Source organism: Triticum dicoccoides, chromosome 4B, assembly GCF_002162155.2.
Source record: "Triticum dicoccoides isolate Atlit2015 ecotype Zavitan chromosome 4B, WEW_v2.0, whole genome shotgun sequence".
Taxonomy (NCBI): Eukaryota; Viridiplantae; Streptophyta; class Magnoliopsida; order Poales; family Poaceae; genus Triticum; species Triticum dicoccoides.
In genome coordinates this window covers 607,843,886-607,862,651 of record NC_041387.1, presented here as the reverse complement: position 1 = coordinate 607,862,651, position 18,766 = coordinate 607,843,886, and the positions used below count along the sequence as shown (strand labels likewise).

The 18,766-nt window shown below is 44.7% G+C and overlaps 2 protein-coding genes and 3 non-coding genes across 5 annotated transcripts; 2 read left to right on the top strand and 3 right to left on the bottom strand.

Annotated features, from left to right (window-relative positions):
* Window positions 1–1,373: 1,373 nt before the first annotated feature.
* TRNAR-ACG lies at window positions 1,374–1,446 on the bottom strand. The gene has a single exon. It is a non-coding gene; the product is annotated as a tRNA-Arg (tRNA).
* A 232-nt stretch (window positions 1,447–1,678) lies between these two features.
* On the bottom strand, window positions 1,679–1,779 carry LOC119296431. Its single transcript, XR_005145204.1, has one exon. It is a non-coding gene; the product is annotated as a U6 spliceosomal RNA (small nuclear RNA).
* Window positions 1,780–3,951: 2,172 nt separating this feature from the next.
* LOC119291735 (mitochondrial arginine transporter BAC1-like) lies at window positions 3,952–8,428 on the top strand. The gene is made up of 8 exons (XM_037570545.1): window positions 3,952–4,223; window positions 5,685–5,774; window positions 6,821–6,922; window positions 7,022–7,126; window positions 7,227–7,319; window positions 7,390–7,590; window positions 7,666–7,764; window positions 7,855–8,428. The coding sequence occupies exons 1-8, from the start codon at window positions 4,128–4,130 to the stop codon at window positions 7,987–7,989; spliced, it is 921 nt and encodes a 306-aa protein (XP_037426442.1). The 5' UTR covers window positions 3,952–4,127; the 3' UTR covers window positions 7,990–8,428.
* A 417-nt stretch (window positions 8,429–8,845) lies between these two features.
* LOC119291733 (ras-related protein RABH1b-like) lies at window positions 8,846–11,359 on the bottom strand. Its single transcript, XM_037570544.1, has 6 exons — window positions 10,975–11,359; window positions 10,798–10,868; window positions 10,146–10,234; window positions 9,747–9,858; window positions 9,541–9,631; window positions 8,846–9,408 (listed from the first exon to the last, which is right to left on the bottom strand). The coding sequence occupies exons 1-6, from the start codon at window positions 11,092–11,094 to the stop codon at window positions 9,247–9,249; spliced, it is 645 nt and encodes a 214-aa protein (XP_037426441.1). The 5' UTR covers window positions 11,095–11,359; the 3' UTR covers window positions 8,846–9,246.
* On the top strand, window positions 9,023–9,094 carry TRNAD-GUC. Its single transcript has one exon. It is a non-coding gene; the product is annotated as a tRNA-Asp (tRNA).
* Window positions 11,360–18,766: the final 7,407 nt, after the last annotated feature.

The window sequence follows — 18,766 nt, the reverse complement described above, 5'->3', positions numbered from 1 at the left end:
GCCCTTGAAGGCGACAACCGGACCTTTACAAACAAGATTGGGGCTATCTCCACAACACTTGGAGGCTCCCAACAAGATCACGAAGCTTCACCATAATGGAGTATGGCTTCGAGGTGACCTCAACCGTCTAGGGTGCTCAACACCCAAGAGTAACAAGATCCGCTAGGGATAAGTGGGGAGAATCAAATTTCTCTTGGTGGAAGTGTAGATCTGGGCCTTCTCAACCAATCCCGAGCAAATCAACAAGTTTGATTGGCTAGGGAGAGAGATCGGGCGAAAATGGAGCTTGGAGCAACAATGAAGCTTTGGGGGAAAGAGGTAGGTCAACTTTGGGGAAGAAGACCCCTTTATATAGTGGGAGGAACAAACCAACCGTTACCCCACTCACCAGCCCCGCACAGAGCGGTACTACCGCTAGGGAAGGGCGGTACTACCGCTCCGGGCGGTACTACCGCTCGACCCAGCGGTACTGCCGCGCTGCCCGGGGCCCTGACCCCAGGGCGGTACTACCGCTAGGGAAGAGCGGTACTACCGCTCCGGGCGGTACTACCGCTTCGACCCAGCGGTACTGCCGCGCTGCCCAGGGCCCTGGCCCCAGGGCGGTCCTACCGCTCCTACAACCTCCCTTAGTGCCGCAAAACCCGACACGAAAAACTTCGTTCGAGAATCGAGGCGGAAGTAGCCCACACGCACAGCGGTACTACGGCCGAAAGTCCCAAGCGGTACTACCGCTGGGGAGCTTCAGCGGTACTACCGCTGTGGTCGCGGTACTACCGCTAGGGTAGAGCAAAGCATAGCAAGGGGAAAACGGCAGCTCCAGAGATGCGGAAGGAAAGATGACGGATGTGAAAAGGATGTGTACGTGTGAAACGGCAGCTCCGAATAACAGTCCCGCGAACATGCGTGCGCGGGCGCGGCAGGCGATGGCCCGCGGGGTTTGTCACGCCGCCGGTGTCTGTACGTGAAAGCAGCGGAAGGCCCCGGCGGTCCTGTCGCCGCGCCATTGGCTGCCTGCCCTGCCCTCGTCTACTCCCTGGTCATCCGGAGTGCTAGTTTGACGACGCCGGTCGTTGACAGGTGCTGATGAGTCACATCCATGTTCCTCTCTCGGCACCGGCAAGCCGGCGTGGACTGTGGACCGGAGAACGGGAGAAGTAATTCTCGAAACCATCAAACCAGTGCTTCGCAAGGCTAGCTGCTATGGGAGAGAGACTCGGCGATGCAGTGGGTAGAACAAAAGGTTTCTCGGAGGAGCTTCGAAGTACGCTCGGTAGGTTTTTTTTATTTTATAGAGATATAAGAATGTGACTCTCAAAACAAAAATATAAGAATGTGCAAAAGAAAAACGAAAAATAAACAAGAGAGGACAAAAACGACTCCGCTGGGGATCGAACCCAGAATCTCTGGTTTCGTAGACCAGCGCCTTATCCATTGGGCCACGGAGTCCTTGCTGTAGTTTCATTCGGTTCCCATTTGAGGTTCTTTAATGTCACAACTTCGGCTCCTAATGACACGACTCAATCGTCCTGCAGAAAACGCAGCGAAGCATAACGGCGTAATTTGTTGAAAACTGACGTTCAAGTTACTTAGACTAAAAAAAGAAGACTATCCATGACTCTAAGTTGGTGGCATACCTGAAAAATATAAGATCATATTCTTTTGAAATACAGTACCAATACATATTTTTACGTATGTTTTTTTTGTGCGTGTCATCCTTGCGGAGGGCCATGCTAATCTTCTCTGTCTCGTTCCAATTTTATCGGATGTCCCCGAAGGGACATACGTATGTGGACGTACTCCCTACCATTATGAGCACTTTTCAGTTTTGTTACGTGGCTTGTAACTTGTCCTTTATTATATGAATGAGACACGTTTTACCGTGCCAATAAAAAGACCGAGTAGATAGATCTTTGAGATTGATAAAGTTTTCACATGCATTTCCTAATTGATGGGCACATTTATTTGTGACATCATAATACTAAAAGAATAGCGTCAGACAATCTGAAATACATCTAGAAAAATGGAGCACCTAGTCCTGCAGATTTTGAGATTGACAAAATCACCATGGACACCTCGTAGTCGACGTGCACACTATACCAAGAATACCGTGGGAAAGTCAGAACATATCTTTAAAAAAATACAAGCACATTTGCCAAATCTCATAATTGAATTCGAGTGAACAATTTTGACCGGGAGAAACCTAACCATCTTACCTATGATCAGTTCACATACACATGATCACGTTACAACAAGAGAGTGCATGATGTTTCTTTTTCTTTCCGAACCAGCAACATCCTCCGTCTATTATCAAGATACCATTCTATACACCCAACATTGTGTTGATGGCATGACCTTTATGGTCAATTTAATATATATTATACCCACATATATCTAGTCTAACATTTATTTGAAAGAAGTGTGGCAGGGGATGCCCCTGCAATGATTTTTGTTTTTGTTTTTGAAAGAATAAAAATTCAGATTCACATCTATGAGGACTTGAGGATAGGTGGCTAGCTCGTACATCCACTCCCCTATGCAAGTAAGGTAGGATCTAACGCATTTGTTGCTAATGGCTAATGGTGATGGTGATTTGAACAATGGGCAAATGATTGGGGGGAGGGGGTTGATATACAGGGAACAAAATGCTTGTTGTAAAGTAGCCAACATGTAAAGTGGTTCTTTTTTAATGATGCAACTGGTTCTACTTTGTACACCCAGAGTACATGACCTAGCCGTGCGGCCCCTCTAGACGTCCCTAGGGGCCTAGCTCTGGCAGGCAATATTCTCCTTTGATGTTTTACGAATATATTTTTATGTTGTTTTCCCTCTGAAATTTTATACCTGCACAATAGCAAATACTCCCTCTGTCCGGAAATACTTGTCGGAGAAATGAATGAAAATGGATGTATCTAGAACTAAATTGCATCTAGATACATCGATTCCTCCGACAAGAATTTTTGGACGGAGGGAGTACCGTATTGTGATTTTGCTCGAAAAAAATCACCAGTCTTGTTAGTTTTCATTCACTTATGGCAAGTCTAGAAGGCAAAAGCTAAGCAAAAATAGATACATTTAGAACATATCGCAACACAAACCGCAGTAACAAACAAGAAATTGTTGTGGTATGGTATAAAAGCATGAACAAACAGATGTAAACTGTACACATCAGTTAGTCATATTCATTCAAATAACAAAAAGGTAATTGTTGCATGTACAGAAGCAAGGCTGGATAGATCATGCATGAGCCATGTTGTCAACGAGGCGAATGAACTTCTGAAAGGATACCGGGAACTTTATTGTCTAATACTCCCTCCGTCCCAAAATAGATGACCCAACTTTATACTAACTTTGTACCAAAGTTAGTACAAAGTTGGGTCATCTATTTTGGAACGGATGGAGTATTAACCATTCACAAAACAATGTTGTAGATTTGTTAGCTAATATGTTGCGAGTGGATAACCTAATCGACTTGTGGTTACCAGATGCCCGTAGTGCCATAGTATGCCTATTGGCTACTGATTATAACCTTGCTCTTTTTTAATAAAGTTCCCTAATTTCATTAAAAAAGAACTAGGTAAGAAGGACGACACTACATGATCAAGCCGGATTGAAAGAACCGTCATAAGGCAATCATCTAACTTGGTGGCGACACTGATTCATGTCGAGAATGTAGGCGGCATGGGAGATGGTGGGATGGAGGGGGAGGTGAGGATGCTAGATGGCGGCTTCGTAGGACCTTTTGTTTTAGAACAAGGTTTATGGGACTTTGCATTTTTTTTAAGGCAGTGTTTTTTTTAGTAACAGGCAGTGGTTGTTTTTGACGTATAAAACCGCTCAAGAAGCCCAAAAATCTAATCCTACCCGTTGTTTCATTCGGCCCAGACTAGTCTGAAGTGGGCCATAACATCCGCCCCCGATAGCCCATCGACATTCCCTTTCTCTCTGCTCTCTCACCGAACGCCTGCTCAAACAGAAACGAAAAAACACTGCCCAAGTTGCTCGGCGGCTCGGCGCTTTTCTTTTCCCCTCGAGCGCCGGCGCCGGCGTGCGGCCGGAAACCTCCGTTGCTCCCGCTTCGACGTTTTCCTATTCAGCGCCGCACGACCGCCCGCGGTGCTTCCTCTGGGATGGATGGCTTAGGCGACGCCGCCAAGGAATACATCGCTGGATCGGCTGCAGGCGTCGCCCAGGTAGTCGTCGGCCACCCTTTCGACACCGTGAAGGTAATTCTCTTTCCTCTTTTCCCCGATTCCTTTTCCATCCATCTCTTGCTGATTGGTGCGCCTCGCTCGCCGGGTAATTTGATCTGCTGTGCTCCAGTGCTTTGGTTTTGTTTTTGTATGCTACGCTATGCCTGCAGTGTTGCTGTTCGATCAAATGCCTGTTAGGGAAAAGGCTTTGTAATGATAAACCTTTGTAATGATAAACGGAAACACAAGTGAAGTTGGACACCGACACAACTTCTAAGACCAGAATTGGACCCCATTACATAGGTAAACAACCAGTGACGAAGAACTTGAGGAATTCGAGCTTATTGGTTCATAAGCCAAATCGAGCCCCAAGTAAAGCTCCTCAAACGGGCCTAAAATTGCTGTGGCTAAGAATTTAAATGAGAGGGGGTATTGACAGGTAGATTATGATTGCTGTTGTTACTAGTTGCTGCTACAAGATTGCAAGTGCAATGTTTGGTATTACTTGCTTGAGAATACTTTCTCATCATTCCCTTTATCTGTCTGTTATGATCGTTCTGATGATGAAGTATGGAGAAATACCTGTAGGTAGTTTGGTTGATATTACCGGCTTTTGAGTGTGCTTAGAAATATCTGGTATTCGTATCAGTCGTGTTCAGTTCCAAATTCAGCTGGCTGTACTTGCCGTCTTTTAATTCGACCAGGCATGCATTACTGCATTGATTCAGGACATGCCAAGCTTTTTATCTTCTTTGAGTTTGGATTTTTTTTTTTGGATGTTTGCACAGGTGCTACCTAATAAAACACTTCATCCAAAAATGATCATATGCGTAGGATCTTATTGTCTCATTGTCTTGACTTAATTCTAGGATTTTCTGCTTCACAATTAAACTCTTTGGGGTCCTGACCAGTTGTTCATTAACTCATACCGTCATGCAGTAGTGTGTTTTTCTAATGATGGCGTTGGAGATTTTTGAGGCATACTAAGCAATGTTACATTTGTAGTTTCCAAACAAGGCATTGCTCCCTACAGAAATCATGGTTGCCCTAAGGTCCATGTTCCAGGTGTTTGTGTCACTTTATGATTACATACAGGTCTGGCTGCCAATGGTATGCGAGGTGATACTGGCAAACTGGGAAACTAATTGCATTTCTTTTGTTGTAATTAGGATACTCCGCAAAAGTACTTGTTTATGCCAGTGTATGAGAATGCCCAGAATATAATTTTGTTTTCCTGTGCATATACTAAGCAAAACTCTGCAGTCTGGATGGAACTAGGGATGCAGGGCGGCGCCCGATCCGCCCCGCTCCGTAGTCAAAACAGGTTCATCTTAGTTATAGCAAATTTTTAGTGATGCGGTTCAGTTTGAACTAACTTCCCACTTTGGCCGGCTTATGCGTGACGCCGCCCTGCATCCCTAGATGGAATATATGTTAACCATTTTCTTTATATTTCCCCCCATGTGAATTCAAGATAACTTTGTTCATCAATAGGTCAAATTGCAAGCTCACAACACCACGGCTCATGGAAAGGTCTACAAGAATGCATTCCACTGCACTAGTAGGATACTGGTTGAGGAAGGAGTAAGCCCCTTCTTTTGTATGTCTCACTTTAGATTTAGTTTATACTCAGTATTACTCAATTAATTGAGTGTGTTTCTTTTATAAAAAGCACCTGGTGTTTTTCTAGTCCTACATATACATGTTCTGTTCCTTAGACCTAGAGAACAAAATGAAACTGGCAACTTTTTTCAGTTAACAGTTCATGCTAGGAAAATTGCCTGGACTGCATTGTGTATTCATCTGACTATTATCAATTGAAAGTATGATTTTATGGAGACTCATTTAATATAGTCCTCTAATACATAACTAGTTTATGAAGCTAAGGAAATTACAAACAAATCAACTATCTTATGACAGCATTTTCATTGCATCTTTCTACTAGTTAGAACAATTTCTTAAAGGATGAGCCGTCATCATTCATCTTGTTAACGGATCAAATTACCATTTTTCTCTGGAGTTAATGCTAGGCACAATTTTAGAACCTACAGGTATTTTTTTGAGCAAAAGAGGGTTTCCCCTCCGATTTCATTTATAGAAACCAAAGTTGTTCAGCTAAACATCATCCAGTTCGAAACAAGAATAGAAACCAAACCACCACATCCCGAAGGGGGGTAGGGGGGGGGGGTGACATCTAACTGCAAATATATATTACAGACTTGGCCACGAGAGGCGAAACCTAAATAAGTTTTTTAAAAGACTGCAGACATAGTAGAACCTGCTACGCGAAAGAAGGTAGGAGAAGAGCTATCTTCAAACAACAGCTTCATCCATCTAGTCTTGGGATGCCCGATCTCCATCCTTGAGCCGCGCGGTACACTTCACTTGCCACCTATTCTATTAGCTTTGCCCCCAACGTCAGCATTTTTGCCTCTGGTTCCTTTATCTGCAAAATAGCCCAATCCAAGATCCAGTTGCAAATCAGTTTCACCAACAGTCGCAAATCAAAATTTTAGAACCTACAGGTATTAAACGGAAAACTGCAATAGATTAGTCCATCCATTTTTGATAGGATACAGTTTTATCAACATATTACTGGAAGTTCATTGCATGATTATTTTCCATGACAGATAAGAGGGTTGTATAAAGGCGCATCATCTTCATTTATTGGTATAGCACTTGAAAGCTCCCTTTTTTTTGGCACATATGCACAAGCAAAACAATTACTACAGGTATTTTTTTCCTTTGGTATACCAATTGCAGTTGGAATGCAAATGCTTCCGTCAAGGCCTTATCTTAGTTATTAAATTAGCCTGTTCATTTTAATTTAGGGAAAGTCTGAGGATTGTAAGCCGCGGCTACAGGTAATTATTCCTTCTGCTGCCTGCAGTGGAGCCCTGATCAGCTGCATCCTTGCTCCGACTGAGCTGACCAAGGTCAGTCCTGCATCAATCTCTCTTTTTTACAGTTGTTAGCGAGTACACCGGAGGCATGATTCAGGTGACATTCGATGATGTAATCTCAAGAAATCTCCAGTGCAGAATGCAAGTTCAAGGGAAGGATGTGATGTATGCGACCCGGTACTCCAGCCCTCTAGATTGTGCTGTGAAAACACTGCAGCGTGAAGGGGTGAGCTTAATGGCCTTCTGCAAGTTCTTCTACGTTTTGTCTAGTCTAAGGATCTGTTATTATGTTACAGGTTAGGGGTATATTTCGTGGTGGTTTAGCAACATTGTACAGAGAGGCAATTGGCAATGCTGTCTTCTTCTGCACTTATGAGTACAGCCGATATTGGATGCACAACTATATAGATTCTCCGCAATTTTCTAGCAACAGTGGCTTAGTTGTGGCAAAAGATATCGGGATAGGAATCATGAGTGGCGGCCTTAGTGGGATGGCTGTAAGTATATCATAATCTTTTAAGTTTATTGTAAGATACGTTTTTCTTCAATTTGACTAGTATTTCACTCTGCAGTTCTGGACAGCTACCCTGCCACTGGATGTTGCCAAAACGATTATTCAGACAGATCATAACCCTCAGTCGAGCCGAAATCCATTTCGGGTCTTAAACATGGTACATGCCCTGCGATGGTTCACAATCTTGTGTTTTCATTAGGTATATTGCCTTTGCTTGATCATGGCAGCCATGCCTGAAATGCTGCAGGTCTATAGGAGAGCTGGTCTGGCTGGATGTTATGCTGGTCTTGGGCCAACACTAGCAAGAGCATTCCCTGCCAATGCGGCAGCGATTGTTGCCTGGGAGTACAGTGCTAAGATTCTTGGTATAAGGCGTGAGTAATGCGAGAGATACGATGCTTGTGGCGATATTTACCTGCTTCATTCCCCCCCAAAAGTCAATAAGAAAGTCAGGAAACTTATCGTTTTTCCTGGACTGGATGGTATTTATCACGATGGCAGCAAAAAAGGGCAAAGTGGCTCTAGTTTGTGCAGACATGAGTCTGATCGCGGAGGTTATTGGGGAATGAAGCAATTTGCCATGTTTTCATGATTAATTGCTCTCACTTTGCTCGCTGTCTGTTACTACTACGGAAATCATTTTATGGTTTACGAGTTTGGGTTTTCTTTGAGAAGTATATGGTTAGTGTTCTTTGATTGGAATAAACGTTGGGGTTTTCATAAGAAGTACGTGTCTGGTTAGTGTTCTATGATTGAAAGAAAAGTATTATTGTTCGTTCAATCTAAACTATTTATTGAGAGCCTCACTGGGTAGGGTTGATAGTCTTGGTGAAGAGAGGGGCCGATCATGAAGTGACTGTCGTTGTAAACAGATCTCACAACAGGCTGAAGTAGGCATGACCGCATGAGCGACTATTGTTCTGTGCTCATATGTAGTCATACTTTTTGCGCATACCATTTGCAAATTGCAAGTGCATTATAAGTCAAAAGTCACTCATCAAATGCACCCACTTCTGATTATGTCACCGTGCTTGATTAGCGGTCGCCTTGGTAAATCAAAAGTCAAAAGTCACTCATCAAATGCCTCACCGACTCACCATCCAGAACGGACGACATGAATCTACGCTCGTGAATCATGCTGCCATACTTGGACATAATAGTACGTCACTGAATTTTTGCTTTTGCAGTTAATCAGGCTGTTAATCCTAGACTAAAGCTGAATAAATCTAGGATCAGGCTGGCGTTTTCTCTCTTGTAGTTCTGTGAAAAGAAGAGTACATCATCGGATCATCCATTCATCTAGCTCACACAATGGAGGTGAATTGTGCAAGGCAGAAACATGGCAGCACCGAAGGCACACGAGTAACTAAGCATCTTCCCCGATTAGTAAGCAGCATTCCGCCAATCGTCACCAAGTCGTTGTAGTATAGTGGTAAGTATTCCCGCCTGTCACGCGGGTGACCCGGGTTCGATCCCCGGCAACGGCGAATTTTTTGTTTCTTGCCACGCCTAGCAATTTTTGCATTTCTGTCCGCAATCTGTTTTGGTCAAAATTACATTCTTGCAGCAGCCCTGCGATGTACCACTGCAATCCTGCAAGGGATGCACAAATCTCTCCTCTAATAAAAGAACACAAAACTCAGCAAGAGCATCCTCCTGCTTTCTGCTCCTGCTGCCCAGGCGCGCCTGAGCCTGCTGGCCCGGAGGCAGGCCTGAGGTTGATGTCCACCATGTCCTCCTGCTTGGCCGACGGGAGAGCGTCCATCCCAGGCAGGGACGCGGCGATCGTGCGGAACAGCGCCTGCAGTCAGTGTTCCAGGTTCCGCGGTCAGATGTTTTGCTTGAGAAATGTGGAGCTGCAGATTGCCTCTGCTTGCCCAAGCGAAGTGAAAATGAATTCTTCTACATTAGATATAAAAGAAGCTGAGAGAACCTTGATGTTGAAGCCGGCCTTCGCGCTGGTCTCCATGAACAAGGCGCCGTGCTCCTTGGCCTTGGCTTCCCCTTCGTCCGTGGGCACTTGCCTGGAGGCGGCAACATTCATTCAGGTGAACAAACGGAAGAAAATGAATCGCCAAGGTTGGTGCGATGTGGCTTTCTCCACAGAGATTCAGGGATATGTATGTATAGTGTACGTACCTCTGGTCAACGAGGTCTGTTTTGTTTCCGACGAGCACGATCAGCACATCTTTGCCTCTCGCCGTGTTCACTTCGTCGATCCACTTCGATGTATGCAGAAACGATTGCGTGTCTGCAGAAAACAATGGTGGTATGAGGCTGTCAGTGTACGAGGGTGATACATGTTGGTGTGCTTTCTTCATATCATCAGATGCAGCTCCGTGGTTGAATATGTCACTGTAACTAAGTACCCTCAACTGAAATAGTTCAAACTGATTCATCTATATGTCTGCTCAGATTTCATGCGTCAGTAGCAAACAGTTTCAAAAATAAATTTCAGATTGGAAAACTACTTTCTAGTGCAGTGCAAATTAGCTACATATTCTGCTGGCGAGTATTTTGTAGAAACAGGTAACTTGCCTGTTACGTCGTAGACGATGACCGCGACCGAAGAGTCTCTGATGTAGCTTGGAATCAGGCTCCGGAACCTCTCCTGCCCAGCCGTGTCCCTGCACATTTTCACAGTTACAAACAACTATGTCACCCTTGGAGATTTTCACATTTGACATGTGCAAGCATGTTTCCGGCATCTCAAGTCCTCAGGAAAAGGCAAAAATATTACTGGTATCTCGTATGTGTTGTTTTCGCAATGTGCCAGGCATAATTTCAGGACTTGCGGTTCAGGTTTCTCTAAAAGAAACAGTTAAGAACTACACCCTTTGTTCCTAAATATAAGACGATTTTGCACTTCAAACCTAAATATAAGATGCTTTTGCACTTCAATTGAATTGCAAAAGCGTCTTATATTTAGGAACAAAAGTAGTACTATTATAAAATTATCTAGATTTTTGAAAAAGACGACTTCGACCAAACAAGGAACTGCATAGAGCTGTCTTACACTTTCCAAATCCAAATAACTTTTTCTACAAACTGATTCTTCGTAAAAAAAAGTAAGCAAAACAGATTTTGTAAAAAACCCGCTAAAAACTTGTTTTCTATAAATCCATTACTAGTACTTGCTATCCAAACAACGCCTAAAGGAGGCTACCAAAAGGAAACTAGTATTGCATACCATAGCTGCAGGCGAACCGTGCGGTCCTCGAGGTACATGGTCTTGGAGAGGAAATCGATCCCGATGGTCGCCTGCACACAGAGCCACAGCAGACGGTCAGAATTCATTTGCCAATCGTACGAGGTTGGGGCGATCAATCGATCGGGAGCTTTGCAAATTAACCGAAGAGGAAGAGACCTGGTAGGTGGCGTCGAACTTGTCGTACATGAAGCGGGTGATGATGGCGGTCTTGCCCACCGCCTGGTCGCCGAGGAACACCAGCTTGTACTTGGCCAGCGCCGACACCACCGGCGCCATGGCTAGCTTGCTTGCTTGGCCCGGAGCTAGCTAGTCGGGCGATCTCTTCTGCTCCGAGTTGGATGCTCCCTGGAGTGATTTGGATCGAGTCGTGGAGGCGCGTGCTCGATCGGGTTTGGACGCGTGAAACCAGTGGAAAGGGGACGGAAGAAGAAGAAGAAGGTTTGCTTTGAACGGAGAAGGGGAGGAGGCGACTTTGGACGTTTCCAAAGCCAGCTGCGGATGGAGTCCCGTGTGTTGACGGGCCATCCATGCAAATACTACTTCAAAGTTTCTGTTCTTCTCTTGTAACTTTTTCTTCCTTGGCCACGAAGCACTTTCCCTGCTTGGAACTCGCATATTAATTCTGCAGGGAATGCTACTAGTTGTTCAGTTTGTTGGACATAAATCCAAGTTAAGAAGTAGAGTACGTAATTGGTGCGTTCCAAAAGGGGGCGACCTAACTGCAACAAACGTTTGCAGTCTTGTCGAGAGATGTCGACTCATTTGCCACGTGTTGTTATCATCGATGTCTTGTTCTTCTTTTGAAACATCACCTCCTCTGCTTTCTTAAACGGGAATTGCGCATGTTTGCCATGACAACAGCCTGCTTTTGTCCAGATGGCAAAGCTCGGTGGCCCAGCCAGTGTTAGGGTACATGAGGGTCAGGCTAGTCGATGGAAAAAACACGTTCGGTGCGACGATGTAGGGTGTGTTTGGTAGGGTGTATGAAGAATGCATGAGAGCAAAAGTTCCTTTCTCGACCCATTTTTGGGTGTTTGATACAGTGTATGAAGGGTGCATGAGTCCACACTAATTTAACACAAATACACAAGGAGTATGCATGAAGAGAGGTGCTGAGATGAGAATGCAATCAAACACACCCGTGATGGTTCTCTGCTCCGAGGCTGTAACGACGCAGCTAGGTTTGTGTTAGTCTAAATTTGTCTACCGTGGCTAAAAGATAAAAATAAATATCAATAATTTCATCGGAAGGTAACTTTAGCTGCAAATGCCCTTTCAATATGTATTATCGTGCAATGCCAAGCGAGTCGCCTACCTTTCTATTACAAAAAAATTACGGAACTAAAGTCATCCAACTATACATGACACCAGCAACATTTGGCAGGTTGTACAACAAATAGCCATAAAAAAATCACACGAACATTTAGATTGTGCTGCCACCATCGCTGATTTAGTGCACGTTCTACTAAATCGGCAACAATTAATATGGCGGAGTGTGTAATGTTTTTTAAAAATTGCACGAACATTTTTAATAGTTCAAAACCATTTAAAAAAATATGTGGACATGTTTTTACATTGTATAATTGTTTAAAAAAATGTCATTATCATATTTTTTAAATGCATGATTGTTTTTGTAAATCTCACAAGCATTTTTCTAAATTTATGCAACCATTTTTTTACATTGGATGAACATTTCGTAAAATGTCAAAAACATATTTTTGAGACGTGTGAAGATTTTCAAGTGTCACTAATATTTTTCTGAATGATATGAGCATTTTCAAAAAGTTGAATGAGTAGTTTTTTAAAAATTGCAATGGATGTTTCATAAGATAAAAGATAAGAAAAACCAACAGGACTTTTTTAGGGGTCAAAAAAACCAACAGGACTTGCGCTAGCAAGCCAACGCTCCTTTGCACTGGCCCGGCCCATTTAGGAAGCGCGAGAGGTGAACAGATTCTTTCGGTTCGGGTGTTAGAAATAAATGGGCTTGTCCCATTAATAACAATTTTTGAAATCTCAAAGTGGCCCATGTGTAAAATAGCAAGTGATGGCTCTAAAGTTTAGTCTCGCCAAAAGTTGAGGAGGTGTGAATCCTCTTTATATAGTGGGTTTTCTCCACCACTCTAAGTGGTGTGTGGAGGAAAGAAATAGGTGACCACATGTGCTCGCTCGCCTCGCCTGGTCAGGTTGGGCTTTGGTCGGGGCCGGGGCGCAAGCCACATGCACTTGAATGGTCTGCCGAAATCCGGTCTTTTGCCTTACATGGATGCAACTTCCTCTTGTCATTCCCCCACAAAAAAACCTTCCTTTTGTCGTTTCATTTTTAATGTCTTGGCAAAAAAGTTCATTATTTCTTGTCTGGTAACTATACAAATTTGAATCCAAGTCGGTTTGAGATCGTGTTTGCGACATGATACCGTCTTTGGTTCTATTATATATACTGCTGCCGGCCACAGTCAAAGACACATCAAAAACACCTAGGATTTTGCCTCATCTCGCAACTTGCGCCGCTGCAGTGTACTCCATCCCGAACACCGCCATGCACCGGCGTGCGGGAGAGCAAGTCTCCAAAACCATCCGTCCTTGCGATCTTGCACTGGAAAGAGAAAAAAAATTAGGTTTTTGGGAAGCGATCCGGGCGACTGCTCAAGTTCGTTATCACGGGTCAATTTCCGTCCAAGTAAGGCGGTGTTACTCATTGTCGTCTCCATCGTTGTTGCCAACATCATCATCAACAACGTCACCCCCCCCCCAGCAGCCAACAAACGATACGTCCATCCATCATGATTCGTTAATGTCTCTATCTATTTTCTGTTTCATGTGCGATGCTACTCTTTTTTTGAGCAACAAAACTAGGCTTTATTCAGAAATTGGTATTGCTACCGGTATTACAGCAGTATCATGTGATTGCCCCAACCAAATGTAGCGGCCATGATCTAACTTTACAGCATGCCTAGTTAGTTTATGAGGCTCGAAATTCGAGGCTCAAAATTCAAACTTAAAACAGCAAGAAATAAAAGAAGATTGCCATGAAATAATCTCTTTTACAACTGCACCGTAACTCCCACCTGACTTCTCGTTGATGTGTTTCACCACCTCTTGACAGTCAGACGCAATAACGATTTTCTGGAGCCCCAGATCTTCCGCTAACGATAGTCCCTCTCTGCATGCCATAGCTTCCAAAGTAGGTGGATCAACCAGACCTCTAGTCACAAGCACCGAGGACCCCAGGTAATGTCCGTCGTTCGTCCTGCAAACTACAGCAGCGGCACCAACTCCACGGAAAACAGCAGCGTCAACATTGATTTTAGCATGATCACCTGTGGCTGGAATCCATCTCCACCGTGCAGCAGTACCTGGGGTGTTCATTCGGGGCCTTAATGGATTCTTTTCCTCCTCCAACTCTGATAAGAAGTGAGTAATGAACATGTAAGTGGATAACGGGCTGTGATGCAACCCTTCATGTATCAGTTTCTGCCTCGCCCACCATATTGCCCATCTGCTACCTTGGTGAACTTGTCGTGTGGTAGTTGTTCGATCATAGTGAATAACCATTTCTTTGCATCATTTTCAGTGTTGCTCCGCAAAACATCAATAAGTTCCTGATCCACCAATGACCAGACGCACCGGGCAGCAGTGCACTCAATCAAGCTATGCTTCCAGGAATCCGTAGTTCCGCAAACGGCACACGAGCTACTTGTGGTCATGTTCCGATGCATTCTGACATCCTCCGTTGGGATAGATTGACGTGCAAGTCTCCACAAAAAAAACCTGATTTTAGCCGGGACCATGGTTTTCCATAGCCGCTTCCAGGCCGAGTTCTCCTCCTGGCGATTAGACGCTCCTGGTCGTGACTCCAGCCAATCTTCTTGCCTTCTCTTAGTTTCAACAATCATACGATAACAGGACCATACGCTGAATACACCAGATTTCTCAAACATCCAAGACCAGTAGTCCTCCACAATCCTCTGACAAATCGGGATTTGAAAAATTGCTTGTGCATCAAAAGGGAGGAAAACTTGCTTCACTAACTCCATATTCCAGCATGCATTACCTGAATCAATGAGCTCAGCTACCAACTGAGGCGGATCAGGGACTCTAGCAACTAACGGCCTCATAAATTCAGGCCGAGGGATCCAATTTGTGTTCCATATCTCCATCGATGATCCATCACCGATTCTCCTGATTAGACCCTGTTTCATGATATCCCTCCCTTCCAAAATAGATCTCCAAATCTGAGATGGATGACTCCCAATAGTGGCTTCTAGTATCGAGCAGTTTGGAAAATACATTGCTTTTAAAATACGAGCGCTAAGTGACTCTGGGGAGACCAAGATTCTCCATGCTTGCCGAGCCAGTAGAGCCAAATTAAAAAGCTCGAAGTCACGGAACCCCAGCCCACCCATATATCTCGGCATTGTCATGCTATCCCACGACACCCAATAGGGTTTCCTCTTCCCTTGCTCGCTTCCCCACCAAAAGGCTCGTAATGCTGAGGTTAACTTGTCACATAACCCTCTTGGCAGTTTGAAACATGACATCGAAAAGACCGGGATGGCTTGTGCTACGAACTTGATGAGCACATCCTTCCCTGCAGCCGATAGGGTTTTCTCCATCCAACCTCTGATTTTGTTCCATAAACGATCAATAAGGTACTTGAACGCTCCGTTTTTAGATGAGCCCACATCCGTTGGAAGCCCCAAGTATTTCTCGCTAAGTTGCTCATTGGGAACTTGCAAGATTTGTTTTACCTGTTCTCGAACTGGTCCTGGACATCCCTTACTGAAAAAGCAAGATGATTTTTCCCGGTTCACTCTCTGGCCCGAAGCCCTAGCATAGGTTTCCAATAACAGAGACACTTCTTCCGCCCCCTCCGAATTTGCTTTAAAAAACAGCAGGCTGTCATCTGCAAACAACAAGTGGTTTATCGGCGGAGCCGTTGAAGCCACTTTGATTCCTCCTAGATTAGATGACTAAACTCGAGATTTTAAGAGGCACGAAAGGCCCTCTGCTGCCAGCAAAAACAAATAGGGTGAAATAGGAACCCCTTGGCGGATACCACGCGAAGGGTTGAACTCTTCTAATTTTTCTCCATTAAACATGACTGAGAAGGAGACAGATGAGACCATCCCCATGACAATATCAACCCAGTTCTGACTGAACCCAAGCTTCAACATGATAGCTCTTAGGTAGTCCCACTCAACACGGTCATATGCCTTCATCATATCCAGTTTCAGTGCGCAAGACCTGTGGATCTGAGCTTTATTTCTCTTCATAAAATGAAGACATTCGTAAGCTGCAATGATATTGTCAGTAATCAATCTACCCGGAACAAAGGCCGACTGCTCCTCTGAGATGATCTCCGGCAATATTAGCTTCAAGCGATTAGCTATCACTTTTGATGCAACCTTATATAGTACATTACACAAACTAATTGGCCGGAATTGTGTAAGCAAGGTAGGGTTTTTTACCTTCGGAATTAGAACTAGCACTGTATTGTTGATATCCTTAGCACTCTCTTTGCCCAAGACAATACCTAGAACCACTCGGGCTACCTCTTCACCGCAGATCTCCCAATGATGTTGAAAAAAGTGAGCAGGAAATCCGTCGGGGCTAGGAGCCTTTGTCGGTGCCATTTGAAATAGCGCGGTTTTAACCTCTTCAGTCGTGTACGGTGCATTCAACTGTTCATTCATCTGGACAGTTACCTTTACTGGTATTGTATTCAGCACCTCCTCCATGTCATGTACCCCTTCCGACGTGTAAAGATTACCATAGAAAGAGTTGACCATATCTTTCATAGTTTGTATGTCCTCCGTCGAATTGCCATCCTCTTGTACCAGCAACTTAATCAGATTTTTCCTCCTACGCATACTTGCCCGGAGATGAAAAAAGCGGGTATTCTTATCTCCCGCCCGTAGCCAGTCAACTCTAGCCCGCTGCCTCCACATTAATTCTTCTCTGTGATATAGCTCAATTAGATTTTCCTTGATCTTGAGCTCTTTGTGAGAAGGACCGACCCTCCCTGGCACACCTTGCAAGATCTCCAGCTTGCGCTTTAGGGTTCGGATTTGCTTACGAACGCTTCCGAACGTAGACTTGTCCCATGCAGAAAGTGACAAGGCCAACGCCGCCAACTTTTCTTTGATTTCCGCGACAAAGCTGCATGCAGGCACTCCCCCCCCCAATCATTAGCTACCTTTGAGTGCAATTGGTCATGCGATTCCCACATTGTCTCGTACCGAAAAACATGTTGGCGTTGTCTCACCCAAGCCTCGCCATGCGGGTGTAGAATAATTGGTACGTGATCCGATGAACCTGCCGTCAGGTGGTCTACTCGAGCCCTTGGAAACTGCGCAGTCCAAGCACTGCAGGCGAGTGCTCTATCCAGCCGGACACGAGTATATGAGCCTCCTGCAACCTTATGCTCAAAAGTCCAAGGAATACCTGTATACCCTAGATCAAGCAAAGCATAATCATCAACAACTGATCTGAAAGAAGCAATCTGACTTTGACTTCTCTGTCCCACTCCATCATGCTCTCCTGCATGCAGTACTTCATTAAAATCGCCTATCAGGAGCCATGGTAAAGGAGACATTCCTGCTACACTTCGGATAGTATCCCACGTATTTTGCCTTGACGCCACCTGTGCTTCTCCATAGACACAAGTTAGCCTCCAAGGATTTGGACCTGATTCATCAATTAGTGCATCAATGTGATACCGAGAGTAACCATCAACTTTCAACTTTATTTCATTATTTCAAAACACGCCTAAACCTCCACTTCTACTAGCACTGCTTACAGCAAAACTATTATCATAACCAAAAGAAGATTTCAAATTCTCGACACAAACACTGTCTAGTTGAGTTTCCACTATACAAAGTACTGTCGGGGTAAACTGCTTTGCAAGGTCGCAAAGCTCACGAACTGTCGCAGGTCTACCCACCCCACGACAGTTCCAACACAATATACTCATTGTGCCCCGCGGAGGCCGCTCTGGGTCTCCGTGATGGGCGCTTCCTTGGTCTTGTCGGTGAGGTTTTTCTTTGGCAAACCCTTATCCGTATTGGCGACTTTTGCTCTCTTCTGCTCTTGTCGCGATGTAGGGCTTGGAGGGACTACTAGAGGTCCCGTCGGCATAAGTGCAGCTGACGCCCCCTTTGCAAAGTTTATGTCTCCTGTATTGCCCACCAGCGATCTCTTCCTAGCTGCATCAGCCTCCTCCATGAGAGCATCCTCATCCTCTTCACCTGCATACTGCTGTGGCTGCTGGGGCATACCTCTGCCAGTGCCAAAACCAGCTTCGCCCCTTGCTGCACCACGACCTAAGCCGCCTCTGCGAGCTCGACCTTCTCCCGGACCCTTTCCAACACCACGGAACCAGCTTGCTCGCAACTCCTTGAAAACCAGGGCCTTTGGAGGATGAATCCCGTCCCCATGCTCCTTGAATTGGTGACCGAGATGGCCACACACTACACACTAGTTAGGAAGGCGTTCATACTTCACTAGAAAAATCTGTCGCTTGTTTTCTTTGACAATTGATGTAGCGTTCTTCAGGGGCTTATTGACATCGATCTTGACTCGAACCCTGTAAAAGTTTCCTTCAAAGTCGTGAGGCCTCTTGACGCGATGCTACTGTGCATGTTTTCTTGTGCCTCTTGCATGATATTTTCTGTGTTAGTACACGCCGCAAATGGGGGCGGCTATACCTTGCTTCAAGCGAGTCCGATAGAAGACTCGCCTGAACGTAGGTGCTAGATGGGCTGGCCCAGGCGTCCGGGGGCTCACAAGTCACAACCTCGTTTTATCATGGTTTTGTTTTTTGTTTTCTTTTTTTATACATCCAAATATTCTAAATGAATATATTACAAAAACACTTATATTGGAAAAAATATGTTAACCAAGCATTTGAAAATATTTAAATGCATATAGAGAAAATGTTTCTCAT

Coding starts and splice junctions, on each gene's coding strand:
- LOC119291735 (XM_037570545.1), top strand. CDS start 4,128: ATGGATGGCTTAGGCGACGCCGCCAAGGAATACATCGCTGGATCGGCT. Junction 7,320..7,389: donor AAACACTGCAGCGTGAAGGG/GTGAGCTTAATG, acceptor ATTATGTTACAG/GTTAGGGGTATATTTCGTGG. Junction 7,591..7,665: donor GCGGCCTTAGTGGGATGGCT/GTAAGTATATCA, acceptor TTCACTCTGCAG/TTCTGGACAGCTACCCTGCC.
- LOC119291733 (XM_037570544.1), bottom strand. CDS start 11,094: ATGGCGCCGGTGGTGTCGGCGCTGGCCAAGTACAAGCTGGTGTTCCTC. Junction 10,235..10,797: donor ACGGTTCGCCTGCAGCTATG/GTATGCAATACT, acceptor GAAAATGTGCAG/GGACACGGCTGGGCAGGAGA. Junction 9,409..9,540: donor AGGCCGGCTTCAACATCAAG/GTTCTCTCAGCT, acceptor CACTGACTGCAG/GCGCTGTTCCGCACGATCGC.